Below are 22,224 nucleotides of genomic sequence, written 5' to 3' on the forward strand. Positions count from 1 at the left end.
TATCTGTTCAGAACAATCGAGATCGTCTGTGCCGTGTGCATGGCAAAGACATGCAATCGAAAATTAGGCACTTGTTCCAGAGTAACTCATTGCAATTCTCCTACTGGACATCATGGAACAGAATTTATTGGAGTTTCACTTTGAAATTTTTATTTGAGGCATTCATATGGCACTGTACCATTTCTTTTAACTTTTCTGCATTGACGCAAATATTTTAGACTCTTCAGTACATGGCATACTTTAAGGGTTTAGTAAATATTTGTTGAATAATCCTAGGATCTTTCTGAGTTTTAAGGAGTTGTTGTATTTATGGGTCATAAAGAAAGCATTTTTTAAGTACAGTTTCACCATCTGTGAAAAATGCCTAGCAACCATCCCTTAATCCATTGGTTTAAATTAGCAGTTGTTAGTCACGATAATTAGCCCAATTCCTTGGGGTGCAATATTTAGCCAACAGAATCACAACTCTTCTATTCATTGTTTCTTGGGGAAAGGGTCAGGTGGTGAATTGAGATTCTCCACTCTCATTCAAACACTTGAAACTTTTCTTTCCAGACTTTATGCCTCTTTAAATTTTAACCTATAGCTCCTAATATCATTCCAATTATTATACTGTTAATTATCCTCTCTACTTTCTTTTCTATACAGCGCTGAAAATGCGCCAGAAATGGCCATTATAGAAACTTTAAGGATTTTGAGCATTTCACAGGTGTAAGTTTTTTATTGAGGTAAAATTTGCATAACATAAAGTTAACCATTTTAATGTGTACAACTCAGTGGCATTCAGCACACTCACAATTTTGTGCGATTACTACCTCTGTCTAGTTCCAAAAGATTTTCATCACCCTGTACCCATTATGCAGTCACTCTCCATTGCCCCCTCCCCGAGCTCCAGTCTGTTTTTTGTTTCTAGGAATTTGCCTATTCTGGGCAGTTCCTACAAATAGATCATAAAATGTGTGGCCTTTTATGTCTGTCTTCTTTCACATAAGGCATTCAAGGTTCATTCACGTAGCATGTGTCTTCAGTGCTTCATTCCTTTTCATGGATGAATAATATTCCATTGTATAGATATACCCACAAGGGTAATTTTTATAGCCAAGATAGATTGTCTTTATAAAATCAGAAGTTTTAAGAGCCCAAGAAGTGCAAGGGGAGATATATCTCGTGTCATAACCAGGTTTGACATTTTTCTAAATTAAATGGAAGCGTACAGAGCTAGAATTCTCCTCGTTGCTGCCAGCTAGCTTTGTGGCCTTGTATAAATGAGCATCAATGCCCTTAACTAGAAAATAAGTAACTAGATTTAGAGCTAAATCATTTCAAAGTTGTTTCTTTGCTCAAAAAGTCCCAGTGCCCTACATAGTACCGTACACATAGTAGATCCTTGCTAGTGTGTGCTGAACTTAACAAAATACCAAAATCAACAAGATTATGAGTCTAGCGTAGTTTGATATGTTCAGAAGTGGTTTGCATCGTGCCACAATTTTCTTGTTTTTAAGAAAATCACTTGCATTTTTTAATTAGTCAAAATGATCTGCTATCAATAACTGAACTTTACAAATCAATCTGAGAGTCGATAGCAGGAGATTGATCCTTACCAGTACCTTGCTTTATGGTTTATAAATGACAACTCTAACTAGCAACCCTAAATGAAGAGGAGAAACGGTGCATCCATTGGGAGGATTTGTGAGAAAGCTCATGAATATTTTCCATGGCATCTGCTGGGAATATGGTGTAAGAAAATGAATACGAGGAGAATGAGAACGAGCCAGACACAACTCCTTTTTTAATGTTTATTTTAGAGAGAGGTTAGTAATTGATTAAACTAATCCAATATCTGGAAACATTCTTTTTTCATCTTCACTTTGCCTTTTATGCAGTTCGAAGTTTTGGAGACTCCTCTTTGAAGTGGAGCAGGGTTGAGTCTGAAAGGAACAAACAGTTTCCCAGACAGATGTGTGAAGAAACGCCTGGAGCTATGTGCTTCTCGCTTGGGTTAGATGTGATGGAGCCAGGCTGTTAAATACACAGCAACATGAAATATGAATATTCTTTCACCTCCGTGGGGAATTTTTTTCCGATAGTAAAAAGGAAGGGGGAAGCCATTCTGCTGTTTTTTCCAATCCCTTTGCCTTTTCTTTAAGCTTGAATTCATTTGCATCGTGTTGCTGAGTTGTGCTATTCTGACATTCTTTTTTAACTCATGTGTAAAAACAGCACTGATTTTTTTTCATGATACTTGTTTTCTTTGTATTTTTTTCATTCCTATGCAGGTATGGTGAAAGCCATCTTGACATTTCTAAAAAGTTGTTTTGTTTAAATCACAGAGTCTCCATGGCAACTGCTTCATCCCAGGTCCTAATTCCTGAAATCAACCTCAACGACACATTTGATACTTTTGCCTTAGATTTTTCCCGAGAGAAGAAATTGCTAGAATGTCTGGATTATCTTACAGGTATTGTCTTTTGTGTTTCCTTTGCTATTGTGTATATTCAGTTGTACAAATACTTTGCCACGAGATCAATTTGCTAAAATCCAGAGATGTAGGCTTCTGATTTAGGAATGGAGTCTAATATTCCTGAAAATATATTTTGGCACTCTTTTTCTTCAACCAAACTAACAGTCCAAAACTAAATTGGGATCACAGGAAAAAAGAGAATCTGGACCATTAAAAGCATACTTCCACCATTTCCCTCACTCTCAGAATGTGGGTAACACAAATAACAGCTCTGTTGGCTATCAAAGAGATACATAGGGTAGTGTGGCTCTTTTCCATTTCATGTCACCAAAGCATCTGACTCTCACAGTGCCTTGGCAGAGAAAACAATGGCAGCTAACTTGGACACGGGGTGTGTACCCTGCTCCAGCTCTTTGTATTTGTAACCTTGTTTAATCTGCACAACATCAAACTTTGGTAAAGTATTATAATCCTCATTTTGCAAATAATGGAGGTCATCCATCTTACTGGAAGTCAGATAGCTAGGGAGTGGCAGAAGTATAGACCCAAGCTCAGATCTGTACAGCCTCCAAAGACCTCTGCTCTTTCTAGTAAAAGACTGAATTTCATCTTGGCAAAGGTCACCATGGCAAACATTCCCAAAATCACATTTGAATTCCTGGTGCCATGTTTCAATCTTCTGCTTTTTGATAGGCTTTTTTTGGGGGGTGTGGGGGGAGTCCAAGCTTAACAAATAACAACGATAAAAGAAAACCTCAGGCTACTCCTGTTTCTAACCATACTTCCAAATTTTTCTTTGCTGATATCCTCTAAAGTGGGAACTAAAATGATTTGCTGGTAGAATATGGACCGTTTTGGTGACCTTATTTGTGGTAGCCAAAGCCACTGGTGCCTATGGCTTCAGGAAGGCTCCATATATACAGTGAAGCCAGGTGTGCACTGAACTTAGGACATGTAGTCCTCAAGAGACCACAGCCCTAACTGAGCACAGCATCAGCTGCTCAACTCAAGTTCTTTGTGTGTGTGTGTTTGTGGGAAAGTGATTGGGAAAGGTGGAGCAGGAGAGGGAGCATTGTGTAATGTTTGTTTTTACAGTTTGTGGATACGAAAGCAAGGAGTTCTATATTCAAGGAGCATTGTGTACCCAGAAGCTCAGTTTTTTTTTTTTGTTTTTTTTTTGCAAGGACCCAAGATACTGTTTTTAGCCTTTCTGTATTAACTAGAGAGGCAAGTCATCCCACAAACTTATCTTATGTAATTCTTCTTTCAAGCCATACAACTCCTACCATGTTTCCCTGAAAATAAGACCTAGCCGGACCATCAGCTCTAATGCATCTTTTGGAGCAAAAATTAATATAAGACCAAGTCTTATTTTACTATAACACCCGGTCTATAACATAATACAATATAAATATAAGACCGGGTCTTACATTAATTTTTGCACCAAAAGACTCATTAGAGCTGATGGTCCAGCTAGGTCTTATTTTCGGGGGAAACACGATATTAAGGAAGAAAGAAATCGACTCACAAAGCATTTACCATAAAGAACCAAACTTAGTTTCAAATATTTATGAATATACTGCCCTCCCTTTTTAAGCTTTTGACTCTGAAATTTATCTAAATTAACACAATCCACTAGCACTTTCTAGGATGATACAAACATTCTATATCTGTACTCTCCCACCTGGTGGCTGCTAGTCACATACAGCTATGGAAAACTTGAAATGTGGCTAGTGAGTTTTTATTGTTATTTAACTTTAATTAAATGTCATTGAAATTTAAAAAGCCACATGTAGTTCGCGGCTACTGTATTAGACAGTGCAGGTCTAGACTTTCTCCGACTGAACTGTTTTTCATGATGGTATCCTATTAAAAATCTTCTTCCTTATATCATTTGGGAATGAGAATGGTTGCAACAACAGAAAATCCAATTAGCAGTGACTAAACCCTCAAGGAGTATTCATTCATGAATCAGGAGAAAAGAGGCATGTGATCCAGGGGTGGGCAATGGGTCAGCGATGACCTCAGACCCCAGGCGCTTTCTCTTTTTCTACTCTGCCATATTCACTGTGTTGCCTTTTTGGCCACATGATCACAACCTGACTCCTCCACCTCCAAACATTACACTCTAGTTATAGACAAATAGAGAGGGGCAGAGGGGAAAGGATGACAAAAAGCTGTCAGCCAAAGTTTGTCTTTGTTTATCAGGAAAACAAAAGGCTTTCTCCAAAGACCCATCTAGCAATCTTCCACTTGTGGGCCAGTCTTGTGGGCCAGATTCATGTCACAAGGTCAAGCCCAAGGGCAGAAAAGACTGATAAAAATGTTTGACGGGGCACATGGCCGTTCTGTACAAAATTGGTGTCTTGTTGACAAGAATATGTCCTCCCCATTTCCCAATAATTGTTGAATGGTATTTCAATGATGTATGTCCATTCTAATCTCCACGTGAATGCCAAAGTACTGAATAAAGGGGAAATTGTGAAAGTAGTTTGCACTGACTAGTAACGTGTACACCATACATCATCCCGATGGCTGTTTATGCCAAACTATAGACCATATGGGGTACCTGCTATTATGCCTTCTTAGCTGTCAACTTCAAATACAAATTTGACCCATTTCTAGACATAACATCGATCGTGGCCATAACATACGATGCTTGGCTGATACTGCCAAGTCCAAATAGTTTATCAGACATTTGTAAGCAGGAAATGAAGTGTTTGTGGAGTATTAGACCACCAATTTGTGTGTCCTATTTATGATAGAGGCAAGAAAATAACAATTCTGGTACTGATTCCATGAATATTGAAATTGGCAGCATGCTGCTGTTCTCATTTACAGTAAATTGTGTATTGACTTTTCAGGACAAACCCATTGGGTTTATAATCAAAACAGGGTTAGCCTGCCTGGCTGTAAAAACAAGATTTTTCCCCCCTATGACATGTCTCTAAGTGGTATGTCAAGTTAATAACCTGGAGAGATGACATTTCTTCCCTGATTGCAGCTACTGCCATGTGTCTCTCAGCTACTTGCCTAATTTGAACATAAGTTTTCTTTATATTTAATAATATATTGCAATGCAGAAAGAACACAATCTTTCCACAATGATTGATGGAGAATAATTCGATGAACTATTTAGATTATGGGAGAATAAGTATTTCTCCACTGATCTATGCAGGGATGAGCCTACACTAACAGGGACCACACAGAAAATAAACATGTTTTACGCAGCAGCTGGGCCTCCCCCATGGAATGCATCTCCTGATTGGTGTCTCTGATTCATCCACATCCAAGTCAGCACATGACACTAAATCTTGCATGTGGCTACTTTGGGAGACAGATGTATAAATACATATTCCAGAAAAAATGCTCTAAAGGCTCTGTAGAGCACCCCGTATTGTAATGCACACCTTAATGAAGTGCCTGCCACATATTCAATAACCAATAGACAAAGTGGGGCTAATTGACCTTGTACAGCAGACATAAAAGTTACTTGCTTTGTATGATATTTGTCCTGCATATATGTCTTCAGGTGGCAAAGTAAAGAGTACTAAAATAATCAGTTTCAAGTTGACTGTTTTCATAAACTTTCCCCCTCTGTGGGTTTGTTTAGGACTCATGAATCCTAATCAAAGTTTAGAGCAGGAAAGAGCTCTGCAATAGTGTAGGCAAAGGTTGCTACTGACCTGTAGAATGCAGGTATGTTTCTTCTCTTAAAGTTAGGTTCTGGTGTACAGAGTGGAAATGAAGGTCTGGATCGATTCTCTAAACCAGGGGTCTGGAAACTTTGACTTTAAAGGGCCAGATGGTAAATTTTTAGGCTGTGCAGGACATGTGGTCACAACTACTCAAATCTGCTGTTGCACGAAAGCAGTCATAGACAATACATAAATGAATGAGCCTGGCTGTATTCCAATAAAACTTTATTTACAAAAACAGGCAGTGGGCCAGATTTGGCCCATAGCCATAGTTTGCCAACCTCTGATCTAAAATATTATTGCTAGTGCAAAGCAATCACTGCTTTGTCTTTTTCTTCCTCACAAACTCTTCTCATAAAAGCAGTTACTGAAATCAATCCAGTAAAAGTCAACTTAAAATCATTATTTTCGTAGGATTTAGACTTCTCTGCTCCAGAATGTGTTCAAGACATAAAACAGCAACCTTCTCCAGCAATAAAGTTAACCAAATGCCAAGGAATCATGTTTTCCTTGGGGAAGGAAAATGTACTTCTTAGATATGATGGATTGTTAATCACATTCTTAATTTGAAATATTACCTATAAATTCAAATATGAGAAGAAAATAAGGCCACACTAATATTTTTTATGAGGCATCAAAACATCTAATGAAAGAAAATTTTCAAACAGTTATTTGGCTGATTTGTCATGGGATAAAAAAAGCTTCAGTATTTTTCCAATTGGGTACAATTTTAAAAAAAAATATGTGGCATCATGTAGCTCAGAGGCTGGCAAACTTTGGCTCACAGGCCAAATCTAGCCCTCACTTGTTTTCATAAATATGGTTTGACTGGAACCTGGCCATGTCCATTTGAGTACAAATTGTCTCTGGCTGCTTTCATGATGCAAAAGCAGAGTTAAGTCATTGCAACAGAGCCCACAAAGCCCAAAATATTTACCATCTCGCCCTTTACCAAAAAGGTTTGCCATCTCCCCAATGTGGATGAAATTACAAAAGTTTATGTTGTTTATTTTTTGTTTAACATGTTTTCTTTCATGGAAGAGAGAGTACTGTTTGTTTAACCTCCTAAATATGCTTTCAGGATAAATAGAGATAAGTCCATACTGGCAGGCTGAAGTCACACTACCCGTCAAAAATCACAGTGATAACAAGCCAACCAAACGTTGTTTGGATTGGAATCACCACCTCTAGGATAGTAGTCCTCATGGACCTGTTTAGAAAGACCTGCTTTGACTGTCAAACATCTCTGAAATGTATGCCAAAGGTGTCTGCTTCTTCGTTGATGAACATTCTTGATGCCCACAGCTCCCAACCCTCCCACAATTAGAGAAGAGCTCTGCACGGCTTCCTATGACACCATCACTGTTCACTGGACCTCCGATGATGAATTCAGTGTGGTGTCCTACGAGCTCCAGTACACCATATTCACCGGACAAGCCAATGTTGTTAGTGAGTATGGCACCCCTATCGATTTCTCTGTCTGGTTACTGTTTTCATATTGCATGTCTGAATTTAAACATCAGAGAAGACAAGGAAGGAAAGAATGCATAATGTTTATTGGTTTGTCCTTTCTAACCAAGAAGATAATAGTACTCACTTGTACTATACTAGTAAAAATAACTGGCCAAATAATGATGAAAATTAATGATTTCTAGCAAACCAGAGACAAGAATCTTACAAACACTGCTAAGATATAAAAGCAAGAAACAAAAGAATATACCATGATACCTCGGTTTTCTAACGTAATCCGTTCTGGAAGACCGTTCGAGTTCTGAAATGTTCGAAAACAGGCACAGTTTCCCTGTAGAAAGTAATGCAAAATGGATTAATCCATTCCAGACCTTTAAAATCAACCCCTAAAACTGCAAATTTAGCAAGAATTTTACTATCTAATGATACCATAGATCCATAAAATTTATGGTGTTCATAAGCCGAAATGTTCATCAATGGAGACGTTCAAAAACCGAGATACCACTGTATACTGTATGAGTCCATTTATATATTCATAACTTAAAGATAAAAATAAACTATTTCATTTAGAGAGGCATACATAGGTGTGAAAACTATAAGTAAAAGTCAGGATGATGGGTACCTCTGGGATGGCTGGGGAGTGGCACCAATGGGAAGAAGTATATGGTGGTTCGTGAGGTTAACATGTTTTGGGTGGGAGTTACATGGTTTAGTCATCGTGTCATACATTTAATTTTCTGTACTTTTCTGAGTGTTATTTCAATTTTTTTAAAAAAAGGATTAATAAAATGAATAGACAAAGAACACCAAATACATGGTTCCGTTCGGAGATGAGCAGGCCCATCATTTAGAATGTTAATAATTGGCCCCTGTCTGGGAACAATTTCAGACCTTACTTGAAACAGAGGGATCCCTCTCTCACTGGGGCCCATGAGCTATTTGGTATCGGAGACAATTCGATGATCTCAAATAGCAGCAGTAGCTGTCTGGAGAGATGGTAACAGAGAAAGCACTCCTCCCTATCCATAGAGTTAATTAAATTCAGTTGAGTAAATGGCATAGGACCAGATTAAATGGCATTTCAAGGAAGCAAGTTTGAAACTTATTTAGCAAATAAAAATATGTCAAAGTAGAACAGAACAGAATAGCAGTCACTTTTCAACAAAAAAATGTTTTAAGTAAATCCTTATCAACTTAATGCACTTTTATTGTATTAACCTTTTTATCTCTTAACTACACTGTTCTTTCCTAGCACAAGTGAATCTAAGGCATGTGATACTTAAAATAGAAATTTGATTTAGGATTAATTAAAAGAAAGGTGCAGAAAGACCCCACTTCTAAGCAACTAAAGTTTAAATGACCCATACCAACAAATGGTTCCCCCTGCCTTCCTTATATCCCCTTTTCCCAGCTTCCCCTTGCTAAACCCATGCCCTTCTACTACCTAATTGCCCTGCCTTGGAAACTTTTATTAAAATCTCACCATTTTCCAAGAACGTATAATTTTGGAGTGAAAGGAGGAAAAACAATGAAACGTTGAGAACAGCTTTGGTAAGTTGCCTGAGTAGGTAGGAAATATAAAGCAGGGTAGAAATGGTGGGTGCAACAAAAAGGTCTTGAGGGAAGTGATGATTAAAGTAAGTCTTGAAAGAGAGTGGGTAAATATCAGCAAGTTAAAGGGATAGCACCACACAGCTATGTCATCGTAAGCAAACCTATAGAGACAACATGGTAGGGCATATTGGGAGATCTCATCTAATTAATTCTGGCTGGAGAGTTGAGTGAGGAAGGGGAGACAGTGAGAAATGAAGATAGAGAAATACAAACCCATTCTGGTTCAAGAAGGCACATGTTCTTAATCATCAGTCACTTAATCCTAACCCACAGATGAGCTAGACCACAGAGGTCCACCCAGGCCACACCATGTTTGGATTTTACCCTGTGGGCTTGGGAGTCATGCAGAGCAGTAGTGTGACCAGATGTACAATTAGAAGCTGACTCGGGCGGTACTGTGGAGGATGGAGTAGTACAAGACTAGAAGCAGAAACATGAACCAGGAGATTTGTAGTAACTGACAGAGGCAAAGATAGCCAGGACCTGCAAATGGCACTAGAATGGAGAAGGAAAGGAGAAGATAATTCCAGAAAGCCTTCTCTACCTCTGTCCCATATTTCCAGGAAACATCATTACTGTCCTCAGATATTTGAAGTGCTTTAGGGGACAAGTCTGAGAAGCACAGGGATAGCCATGGTTAGGCATCATTTCACCCTCCTTCCAGGATTTTGGATTCTTCTGGTATCATTCCTTACCCCAGTTCTACATGCCCTGCTACAACTCATGAAGAAATAGTAATTCTCTGAAATCTTTCATCTTAGTAAGTAATGCATGAACACTAATGATATATAAACTGTATACAGTGAAAATTGGATGTTTTTAATATACCAGCCACCTAAGGTCCAGAGTTACCCACTGCACCAATTCCATTTCTCATGCACCTTTCCTGACACAGTCTATTTATAGTCAAGGATACACATACACTTACACACACATCTATACATTTCTAAGAACACAAAAGGTAGCATTGCCATACACAGTTCTTTACATTGCCTTTTTTCACAAAATATTGTACTGAGAGACTGTTCTATTTTAGCACAAATAAAGAACTACTTCATTCCTTTTTGAGGCAGCATAGTATCCTATTGTAAAAATGTACCCTAATTTATTTATCTCATCTTCTGTTGATGTGTATTTAGTTTGTTTCCAGTCTTTTGCCCTTATAAACTATGCCTCAGTTAATATACTTGAATGACTCTCATTTCACACATGGGGAATTACATCTATAAATTGATCTCTGGAGATGGAATTGTTAGGACAGAGATTATTTGCACTTTAATTTTGGTTGACGTTGCCAAATTGCCCTTCAGAGAGGTGACATGATTTTTAAATGCATTTTTTTCAGGTGTATGAGCTTATATTTCACAGATCTAGGATACATATACCATAAACTTAACATGAAATTAAAGTCTAGAAAGATTACGCTTCACCACAAACCTGAAATACAAATTATAATAACTAATATCATACTAAATAGTCTCTCTTTCACTTAAAATTCTCAACTGAGAGCAATTTTGCCCCCAGAGAATATTTGATCATGTCTGGGGACATTTTTGGTTCTCAAAACCTAAGGGAGGAGGTGCTACTAGCATCTAGTGGGTAGATACTAGTGATGATGGGAACTATCCCACAGTGCACAGGAACATCCTCCTCACACACACAACAGAGAATTATCTGCCCCAAAATGTCACTAGTGCTGAGGTTGAGAAACTCTGATTTAAAGCAAGGTTAAACAAATAGCATTTACGTGATTACACTCTAAATACTGAGAATATAACTGAGCACACTAACCCACACAGTACTATGCTATATAGCATGGAAGGAAAAATACAACAAAAAGAAGCAAGTATAATTTATTTTTGCTTCACTTAAGGAATTGCTACCTCAGTGTTGTGGGATGGATATTTCTAGCATATTGGATAAACTGAACCAGATTTTATCAAACATTCATTTGCAAAAGATGAAATTCAGAAGATGGTCAGAAATTCCAAGGCAGAGGGAAGGAGAGCATGAAGATCTGAGAAGAGCAGGTAGAATAAATGGAGGGATGGTTCATTGCAAAAAGTGAACTGGGAACAATAAACATTGTGTCAGACTCAAAAAAACAGAGGTTTCTGAAAACACAGAGGATTGAAAGAAGCAACATCAGAAAAAGAAACATTTGGAGTCATTTTATACCTAAAGGAAGCTTCTTAGCCCACATAAGGAATGTTACATTTCTCTGAAATTATTTTTGCTTGATTCAGGAAAAATTTTATCAGTTGCTGTGTAGGAAATTTCCCAAAACTTAGCCGCTTAAAACAATACCCATTTATTATTTCAGTTTCCAAGGGTCAGGATTCTGGGCAGTTTAACTGGGTCCCCTTCTTAGGGTCCATAAGGCTGAAGTTAAGGTATTGGCTGGGCCACATTTTCATTTGGAGGGCCAATTAATGAAGAATCCACTTCCTAGCTCCCTCAGATCGCTGTCAAAATTTATTTCATTATGGTTGTGAAATTCATGGCAGTTTACTCTTCAAGTCTTTCACCTCTAAACCTTCCTTTAAAGGGCTCACTCGATTAGGTCAGGCCCGCCCAGAATAATCTCCCTTTTGATTAACTCAAAGTCAACAGATTAGGGAATTTAGTTATACCTGCATACTCCCTTCACTTTTGCCATATAATGTAATATCGCAGGAAAGATAAAGGTAATGAGACTTTTGCCCTTTGCCATATTCTGTTAGTTAGAGGTCCTGTACACTCAAAGAAAGGGGATTACACAAAGTTATGACCAGTATGGAGTGGGAATCATGGGGGCCACCCAAGCATGTTTCCACCACATATGGTTATCTTTCTCCTGAAATTTCTTGAATCAAATTATCATGGGCATTTGGACAGAACTGGTGGGCCCTGTATCGGTTGGCTTTTGCCAAATAGCCAACAACCACAAAAGCTAAGTAACATAGAACAATAAATATTTATTGCTCGTGCGTGTGGAATCAGCTCGGGGTCTGCTAGGAGGTCCTGCTGGTCTTGGTTAGGCTCCCTCACACATCAGGCTGATAACTGGGGCTACTCAACTGCTACACAGCTCTCTCCTGCGATCAAGCGCAAGCACGTTCTGGTAACCGCAGAGGCGAAGGTGGAAGGGCAGGCCCAGTTGCACACGTGCTTTTTAAGCCCCTGTCTTTGTCATGTTAGCTGACATGCCATTGGCCAAGCAAGTCCATGAGTGAGCCCAGTTAGAATGAGAGAGCCTACAAGGTTACATGGCAAAGGGAGTGGATACAGGCGGGAGTAAGAAAGTGGAGCCAGAACCCTAACTGAATACCAGCTCTTCACCCCACCCCCAAAACTAAAGACAGATATCTATTCTTTGAAACTTAGAGTTTCTCGGCTGGCTAATTGTGACTAACTTGACTTCCATGCTGTCGGCATGGAAAATAATACCAAAACAAGACGCAAAAATGGAATAGATGAGAAAGAGCCATGCCTACAGAAATCTAACTACAGCAACACTGTTGAGCATAAGGAGCTCAGAGCTTTATGACGGCTGATTCCAGAGAAGGTATTTTGTTCTCAAAAAACAAGAAAATAAATGCAAATGGCTTAATGGAGATTATGGACTTGCACGGGTGCCAGAAAGGCCCGTTCTCCCTGGACGGATGGTAAACAGTAAAACTGCAGGTGCTCATCTAACTGGGATGCTCTCATCAGCTTGTTAGTATCGGGATTTGTTCACCTCTTTAATTTCCATTAAACCAATGTAGTCAAGTCCTAATACCTACAGGATCAAATTGCAATAAGGAAAGAATTTAGATGAAAAGGTAACTGAGATGCAAGCATTTTCAAATTATTTTCTTATTAAATATTATCCATATTGGTAGTGACTGAGGGAGACCTGGATTTGAATCCCAACTTTGGACCTCACTACTCTATAATTTTGGGCAAATGATTTAACGTCCTCTGAATCTATTTTCTCATCTGTAAGAAGAGGTAGTGTTTTAACCTCACAGAGTTAAGATGTCAGAAGTAAAGGCTTTAGCTCTGTTTGCCACCGTGGTAGCACATAGATACTGAAAGTTACTATTTTTACAAAAATAAACACAGACTATACTCACCCTGTTGCATTGTTTAAAGGGTGATATTTTTTGTCATATGATAAAGGTCAATTGTGTAATTTGCCAGGATTGTCTACAGGATAGCATTTTACACAGTTTTCATGTGAAAGGCCTTCCTTGAATGGTGTTTGTCCATCTGTCCTATCATTTGGAGGAATAACCTTTGCAGGTCTTATATTGAAGGACAAGATCTAATAGTTTAACTCTACTGCACATTAGAAGAGGAAATGCTCAAAAACTGGCTGTCGCTCCTTATGCCACTAGGAAATCTACTGTATCTAGTTCATGGTTCCTTCACTTGTCACAATAAATTCTAGTTAATTGCCCTCAACTGACTTTAGTGAAAGAGAATTACGTAACATCTATAGAGCTTTTTAATCTTATAAACATGTTCCCAATAATCAAAGTCATACATTCAAATGCAAGATTAATGACATTACTAATTTTTTATTTTTCATTTTTATTAACACTTGTGATTATAGATGTTAATGAATTTCTTATTAACAAATAGATATATATTTAATTTTACAATGTTTTTCATGTTTTTCTTTCTGAAACTACCTTTAACACATCATTTAAAATCTTAAATTGGGGCCTTTTCCCAGCAGCCTATTTTTATTATCAGCAAAAGTCCAAAGATTCATTTTTTCAAGACTTCTCGGCAAAGAAGTTATCTGTATTTCATTTATTTTAGTCATTTTGAAAACATTTATGAAAGTTATTAAACATACACTTTTTTATAAATAAGAAGGAAAAGAATGTTCACTCCTGGCCAATTTGTTAGACAAAGGATGTTAGAAGCTGGTGTACAGCCTCTCTAAAGGGTGTCCATGTTGCATAATGTTTTATACATAATGTTTTACGGCAAGATGACAGTTGTTATGCAAGGCCATGAAATCCCAAATGTAATTAGGATCTTGTAATGAGCAACATTATGTAGGGAAATGCTTCTGACCCATTGTGAACGAGAAAAAAGTGTACAAAATTGAAAAACTCAATTAAGTTTCATTATGGACTAATTATCTTCCAAGTTCCATTGTTGTTTTAATACTTCAAGCTGAACTGGAGAAGGTGAACATTGGACTACCCTCAGAGATGATTGAAAACTAATTTGGAGAAAAGTGAAGTTTCAGTCAGGATAGTTAGTGGGTGTTTCATAAAGAGATGAATAAAACCTGGTCAATAGTCCCGACACAGTGGGATATCGAGGCAGAAAAGTCTGTGCTTGGCGCCATATGCAAGAAGTTAAGTGGTGCTGGCGAAAGACCAACATTAGCAACGCAATAATGATGTACTCCAAGGCACCCCACTTACTCCAGCCCCCAAAAGAAAATGGTTGATGTTGCTTTCTTGGCATTTTTAATCAACTCCTCAATTATTACCCTGGCAACAGTAATAATATAAAGTTAAGCCTAAACAGTAATAGTTGTTAGTATTCATGAAAGTAGATTGTCCTTGTGTAAAGCCATCCAATGAAATTTTACTACTTCATAAACATTTTCTTTTAATATTCAAGGAAAAAATTAGTGACCTCTTCAAAATAATCAGGATAGTCAGGGTCCCGTTTTTGTCTGGAAAATGTTCCTGAAACGTTAAGTCTTTTTTGTTGGGTTAAGACTTTGGATTGGAGGCCAAGTTGTAGTTTGCAGCAATTCCAGACATCTGCTTTATGATGTTGCTGAAAGCATTCCCCCACCACATTAAACCCAGCTTTTGCGTTGTACAGTGATGTAAAGTTTATTGAAACATTTTTACGTTTGCTTTCTTTGACCACAATAGTCATTTTACTGTAACATATGCAATTAAATGGGAACACTGTAAACACTGTGACATTGATCGGATTATCATTGATTCTACTGAATGCTGTTATTGTTTTCATTCCTAGATCTTTGTTGACAAATCTAGGAATATGAGTGGATTATCCTAGGTGATAGAAAAGCTCATTGTTTTTGTTTCATTACTATTGTAATATTATTAAATATCTACAGTGAGTTACAGGATTCTTGAGGCCCAGAGCTCAGAGTTCAAAATAGCCCCTCTTTGGTTGAATCACAATCTACTATTTGGCTGTGGCACTATCCAGAAGTATTGAGTTTATTACAGCCATGCTCAAGGAGAAGGTAAGGTGAGAAATTACCCAAAGTGATATGTAGTACGGAGAGCCCCATGTTACTAAATGATTTGTGGATGTTTTCCTGGGTCTCATAGAAGTGAGAATTTGTAGGAAAACAGAAAGCTAAGAGTTGGGGAGATTGGGGGTAGGGTGGGGGGTGGTTGGTGCCTTAGTTGCTCTGCTCTATCTCCAAACATGAACACACACACACACACAACCTCTTCTGTGAGTCTCACGTTATTTCCTTGCTTTATGCTGGCTTTGTCATCTGGCAGCCCTCCTGGTGAAAATGTTTCCGGGTGGAAATGTAAAGAGGTGACAGAAAATTCACTGAGTCATATATACTTTAAAGACTCATGGAAGTGTGCCTGAAAATATTGTGCATCCAAGATACAAATATTATGAGGTGAATTTTCACAATTGACAAAATACTTTTAAGTTCTTATCAACTGTGAGACTACTACGAACAATGTTTAACTCAAAAGTTGGAGAAAGTCTTTAGTAGGATTCAAAGACAGACTTAACGGGGTGTGAATACCTTGAAATGCTATGCAAATATTTGTGGATTGGTATGGATATGCATATGTGAACTGCTTTCTACAGAAATGTTTTATTAGATTCTCAAAGAGGTGAGAGGAAAGAAAGATTAAGGGACTGCTTGAGAGTGTGGTAAGGTATAAGTTGCCTCAAGATCAAAAGAACTAACCCTTTGACTTGCAAATCCACTGAAAGGGAAGGAGGGGGAAGTGAGTTTAGAGCCCCTCCGGAAGTGGAGGGCCCGGCCTCTACCAAGAACTGGTGAAGGAAATTCACCAGAGTCAGGAAACTTCATGACAGCCCAGTCACCAGGGAGCTGGGGAAAGGTTCTATTAGAGTGGAGATTGATGGGTAATAGAAGAGAGTTGAGCCCAATACCAAAGAGATGTTTTCAGCATCAGCCAGCTGCAAAACAAAACAGGCTTCCTGCATGTTCTTCCAAGCATCATAAATTCTCAGCCTGCTCCCCAACTCACATCCTGCAGAATGCAGCCACAGTAGCAGCCCCACTCTACTCTGAAACCAGCCATACTAGTGATGCAGCTGGTCAAAATCCCTATTGATGCTTTTCTAAGACCCACGCTGGGTCCTGAGCTGCCTGTGGGTGCCACTTCTCCAGGGTTCTCTTTGGAATATGTCTCCTAAATTGGATAACTACAGTCATACTAATACTGGATCACAAACAACACCGATGATCATTTTCTTAGCTCCCCTGTCTGAAGTTGGCTTGGAATTGGCCAGTCTCTGCTGGCCTCACTCCTTCACTTACTGGGCATTGTCTGGGCAGTAGAGCTGTTCCCTGTGTCTCTTATCCTGTTGGGAATGTTCTCCCCATGGCAATGGCAGAGGCACAAGGGGCCAACAGGAGCTCTCAAGACCTTGTAATGCCTACTCTTACACCTGGCACCTTATCATTTGGGCCTCATCCTGTTGGCCAAAGAAAGTCACATGGCCATTCAAAGCCATGTGATAAGGGGAATATATCCCATCTCTTTAGAGGGAGCAACTGCCAAGTCACTTAGACCTGGATCCAGGTTGGGATGAAGTAGAGGCAAAAATGCGATCTACTGTATCTACACTAGTTAAGTCAACTTCTCGTACATAATCAGGTCTCTTCTCACCTTCTGTGAGTCTCAGAATTGATGAGACCCCAAAATTTAATGATTATCATAATGAGAATGGAAGGGAGGGTGTAGGGGGAAGAATCAGTGGTTACTTCGCTTTCTTCTCATCCTCTACAGCACCTAATAACGTATCATGCACATAATCCATGCTTCAGATCCCAGACAGAACCACCTTTGCTGCTCCTATAAAGACTGAACAGAATTTGCAATATATGAATTTTAAGTGGTTTTTCCATGTAGAGCACACATACGAATATATAATAATGAATACAGGTTGACCTCCTACTGGAGGCAGGACACCAAGCACTCAAGTTTATTGGTTGCCTCCCTAAGAAGTGACAAAGCACTCTACTTATGGTTCTAAGCACTTAAAATTATGCCCACATTGCCCATGCTTGCGCCAAAAACTGCACCATGTCTGCTTTGCGTCGTAGGTCTGTGTAACTCGGCCGATAGCTGGATGATCGTACCCAACATCAAACAGAACCACTACACGGTGCATGGTCTGCAGAGCGGTACCAAGTACATCTTCGTCGTCAAGGCCATCAACCAGGCCGGCAGCCGCAGCAGCGAGCCCGGAAAGTTAAAGACAAACAGTGAGTGCTGTGAGCTCAGCACAGCCGTCGTCTCTCATCTGCTCTCCTTTCAGCTGCCTCTGTCCCCCTTTCCTTTCCTGTCCTCTGTCAGATATCACCGACAGCCTCAAAAAAGCAAATACAGAACCAGTGGAGAGTAGTGGATTTTGTATCAGATACCTCTGGGTTCCAAAACTGACTCTACCCCTTAAGGACCGGGAGACCATTAACCTCTCTGCACTTCAGACTTCTCATTTTTAGAATAAATAATCCTGGAGGAGTTCTTGTGAGAATTATAATATATGAAATCTAACACATACTTGGGGCTCTGTAAATGGCAGATAATATTGTTTTCTGTAGCAGATTAGCAAATGAATAACTCTTTCTTCAGTTCTTTATTTTACATCTGCCTAGGTCTGTGGTTCTCAATTGTGGGTGATTCTGCCCCCTGGAGGCCATTTAGCAGTGTCTGGAGACGTTGCGGATCGTCACAACAGAGGTGGATGCTCCTGGCAGCTAGTGGGTGGAGGCCAGGCATGATGGGAAACATCCCACAGTACGCAGGACAGCCCCACAACAAAGAATGATCTGGTTTATACACGCGTCTTGTAACACTGTCGTCTCTCTCTGTCTCTTCCCACATGTGTTTTGTTTTATCCTCTTTTTTCTTTACATCTTTTTGATCTAGAAATATCATGTTCTATAACACGGCATTTCTTTGCATAAGACCTCCCAAGAGAAAGCAAATTGGAGTGTGTCAGTATGGTGCCTTGTTATAAGGGTAGCCAGCCAGTCAGCGGGAACAATTAACTGTCTTTCAGGAGGACTCTCATTTAACCCAAATCCTTTATTTGACTCCTGATATACTTGTTTAAGACACATACTTTTAATCATTATGCTGATTTCTCCTTTCAGTGTTTCTGCTGGTAAAGAAGAAAACGTTTTTGGAGATTAAGTAGGAAAAATATGAATAAACGCATACACTGAAGTCAACTCTGTAGCATATAGCTTTGTGACATGTCATGACTGTGTTTTTAAAATCTGATTCTGAATATATGTTGTTGGTCATGTTAAAATCAACATCCTTTTCCTCTTCCTCTTTGTGTTTTATAAACTTGTTTCCAGGCCAACCATTTAAACTGGACCCCAAATCTGCACATCGAAAGCTAAAGGTGTCCCATGATAACTTGACAGTAGAACGTGATGAGTCATCATCCAAAAAGAGTCACACACCTGAACGCTTCACCAGCCAAGGGAGCTATGGCGTAGCTGGAAACGTGTTCATTGATAGTGGCCGGCATTACTGGGAAGTGGTCATAAGTGGAAGCACATGGTAGGCAATTATATCTATTGTCCCAATTATAGAAAGGCACATCTCATTCTGTACTTTGTCAAAGCATCAACCCATACCAGGGTCCATCTTGAAGAATAATATGCAGAAAAGCTTTATCAGTCAGCTCTTGCTATAGTAATGCTGTGTAACAAACACCACAAAACTCAGTGGCTTCAAACAACAGTCATTTATTATTGCTCACCAAACAAGCCCAATTATGCGAGCACACCTCAAGGCTCTGCTTGCATCGTGTCTACTAACTTCTCATTGGCTAGTCCCATGGCCAAACCCAAAGCCAATGGTGCGGGGAATTATATTCCTCCCACGGAGGTGAAAGGAGGGGGTGAATATTGGCCAAGCAATCATCTAATCTACCATTCAGTAAATAAGAAAAATAACTTGTTTTAAGTCTATCCATTTTTTATTTATGGCAAGAATTGCAGCTAAGATGATAAAAGTCCTGGTCCCTGGGAGAGCTAGTATGCTAACACGACTCTTTCATGCCTTAAAACACAGGGCAACCAACCCCAGCTCTTGGGCCAAACCTGGCGGGCTGCCTGTTTTTGTAAGTGAGGGTTTATGGGACAGAGCGACACCCATTCTTTTCCATCTTGTCTATAGCTGCCTTTGAGCCACACAGCAGAGCTGAGCAGTTAAGACAGAACCCAATGGTCCACAAAGCTGAGATATTAACTCTCTGGCCCTTTAAGAAAAAGTTTGCTGATACTTACTCTAAAATATTACTCGTCATCATTTTAAAAAACTAGTTTCTGTTGCCTGTGTGTTTTGTGATTCTAGACTGGGCCAATTGCTGCAAGTGGCTGAGAGCAAAGGGCTGGGGTGAAGCAGTGCTCATAGACTGGGAATCAGTTCAAAAGATCTGGTAGATCCAGTCCAGTGACTTCAGCCCAGTGAGTTCTCTAAGCCTAAGGACGAAGGTCAGGGTGCAGTCTACATTGGAATCAGTTTATCTTGCCAAGTTAACCTCACAAAGCTGACCTTGCCTATTTCACAGCCACGAACTGCACCCCTTGCTCTGGCCAACTATCTCACAAATACCTGTTTGCTGTTGCTCCAAATGGGAGCTATTTTGTTTTCATTTAACCAGCCCTCATCTAGCCACAACTATGTGCCAGGCACTAGTCTAAGTATTTTACAAATGTCAACTCATTTATTCATCCGAACAACCCTACAAAGGTGGGTGCTAGTATCCCATTTTACAGAGGGGATGGCTGAAGTACACACCCAAGGTCACAAGGTCACAAAGCTGATAGGTACGTAGCGGAGTTAGGAACTCTGCAATCAGGGTTCAAGCTCCTAACCAAGGGTCCAAAGACGTTGTCTGTAAAGGGCCAGAGAGCCAATATTTCTGGTTTTGCAGGCCAGGTGATTTTTGTTGCCAGTGCTCAACTCTACTTATAGGAGGAAAGCCGCTATAGACCATACATACATCCGCGAATGGGTGCGGCTGTGCTCCAACAAAACTTCATTTATAAAAATAAGCAGAGGGCCAGATTTGGCCTGTGGGTTATAGTTTGCTGATCCTTGCTCTTAACCACCATGCTATATTTTCAAAACATTATAATTACTCTTAGGGCTTACAGGGGTGTACTTAATGACAGCTTAATCCTTGCTTAAAAAAAACACACCTCAAAACTGTATAACCTGAAGATGATGAATGTTATAACAGTGTTCCTTTTGACATAAGGATGCTAAAACACCTCTTATTTATTTAAAAAAAAAAATGTTTCAATTCAAATTTATGTTAACTAATACATTGCATCTACATTTCTTTTAGTATTGGTACAAGTCAACTGAAATCTCAGAAGTGAAATTACAAGTTTGGGTATCTAATTTCTCCCAACAGTGGTACCTATATTGGCCAACCAAGTAGGCTTTCTTCTGTTGTGATCCTCACATTTTCTTTGCCAGAATCTTTCCGTGTTCCAAAATCCTGTTGGAGGATGGAGAACAAATGCTTCCACCGTACTTGGCTCTGGGCCATACTGGCATTTACAGTTTTTAGCTACACTGGGGCAAGATAAAAGCCCAAAGGAAAATACAATTAATTTTTGCAGGTGCAAAAGAGCAAACATTTCTACTTAATTAACATGTTATATTAATCTGGGATGGAATCCAGTGTCTAAATAATTACAAGCCCATTAATAATTATTTATGATAAATGATACCTGATCGTTATGATCTCATTCCCATTGATGAATGGTGCGGGAAATTCCACCAGACCAGTTATATAAACACAGATCAACATTACCTTGAAAACACCCTCCAGATGTCAAAACCAACCCATGAGGGGGGAAGTTTTTTAAATTAATTGCCACACTTTGGATTTTTATAAACCTGATTTTGTCAATTTCAGAAAAATTCTCATGTAGAATGTAGCTTAATATTTCCTGGGAGGTGTTACCGAGGAAGGAGTGACCCATATGATCAAATGACTGTGACGCCTTGATTTGCAACAGCTAATGACAACATATATTTTCTCATGAAATATAGTCTTGACTTTAAATTAACATGTATGTTATGATCCATGCAATGGGCATGTTAACATTGCTCAGAGGAACACAATTTTTGTACTCTTTTAATTCTCTGAGACTCACTGCGTAACTTAATGGAACATTACCTTCTGCCTGCACCTTTCAAGTTCAATAGAAACACGTGCATAGTTTTACAGATTAATGATAATATAATGGTATTTTCCCTTGCTTAATAGACTATACACGTAGTTATTTTCTTACTCTCTAATGCTGTTAATGTGCACTTGGTATTTTGTAAAATTGTGTTAACTAAACGTGGGTTCACCCAGAGATTACTGGGCTAGAAGTCAAGGGGAAGGGGGCGAGATCCTGGATTTTGCTCCTAATTTTAACCTTCTCTGTGTTTTCCCATTTGCTAAATGAAGTCAGTCATACCTGCAGCAGCTACTTCATAGGGGCTTCAGTTAAGGTTCAAATGGGAAATAAACGTCAAAGTTCGTTAATAAAAAATAAAAGTGGTGTGCAGCAACAAAAAGGAAACAATACAGACATACAGCTATTTTGTGATGCAAGCGCAGGTTCCCAATTATCTACCAGGGCATGGAGAACATCTATGGGGAAAATACTTAAAATCGCAAAACAAAACCCCTTCCCAAAATGTCTCAGTTAGGGTTCAGCAGAAAACCAGAAGTCACTCTAGGTAC

The 22,224-nt window shown here is 39.2% G+C and overlaps 1 protein-coding gene across 6 annotated transcripts in view; it reads left to right on the forward strand.

The window, feature by feature from the left end:
• The window catches only part of MID1 (midline 1), a 332,040-nt gene that overhangs the window by 303,778 nt on the left and 6,038 nt on the right, over nt 1-22,224 (forward strand). For all 6 annotated transcript variants that reach the window (XM_081041913.1, XM_081041912.1, XM_081041911.1 and 3 more), the window contains exons 6-9: nt 2,331-2,458; nt 7,465-7,608; nt 17,552-17,713; nt 18,818-19,025. In XM_081041913.1, coding sequence (XP_080898039.1) covers nt 2,331-2,458; nt 7,465-7,608; nt 17,552-17,713; nt 18,818-19,025 — 642 coding nt within the window. The remainder of the gene's footprint in view (nt 1-2,330; nt 2,459-7,464; nt 7,609-17,551; nt 17,714-18,817; nt 19,026-22,224) is intronic.

This window comes from Rhinolophus hipposideros, assembly GCF_964194185.1.
Source record: "Rhinolophus hipposideros genome assembly, chromosome: X".
In the NCBI taxonomy this organism is placed as follows: Eukaryota; Metazoa; Chordata; class Mammalia; order Chiroptera; family Rhinolophidae; genus Rhinolophus; species Rhinolophus hipposideros.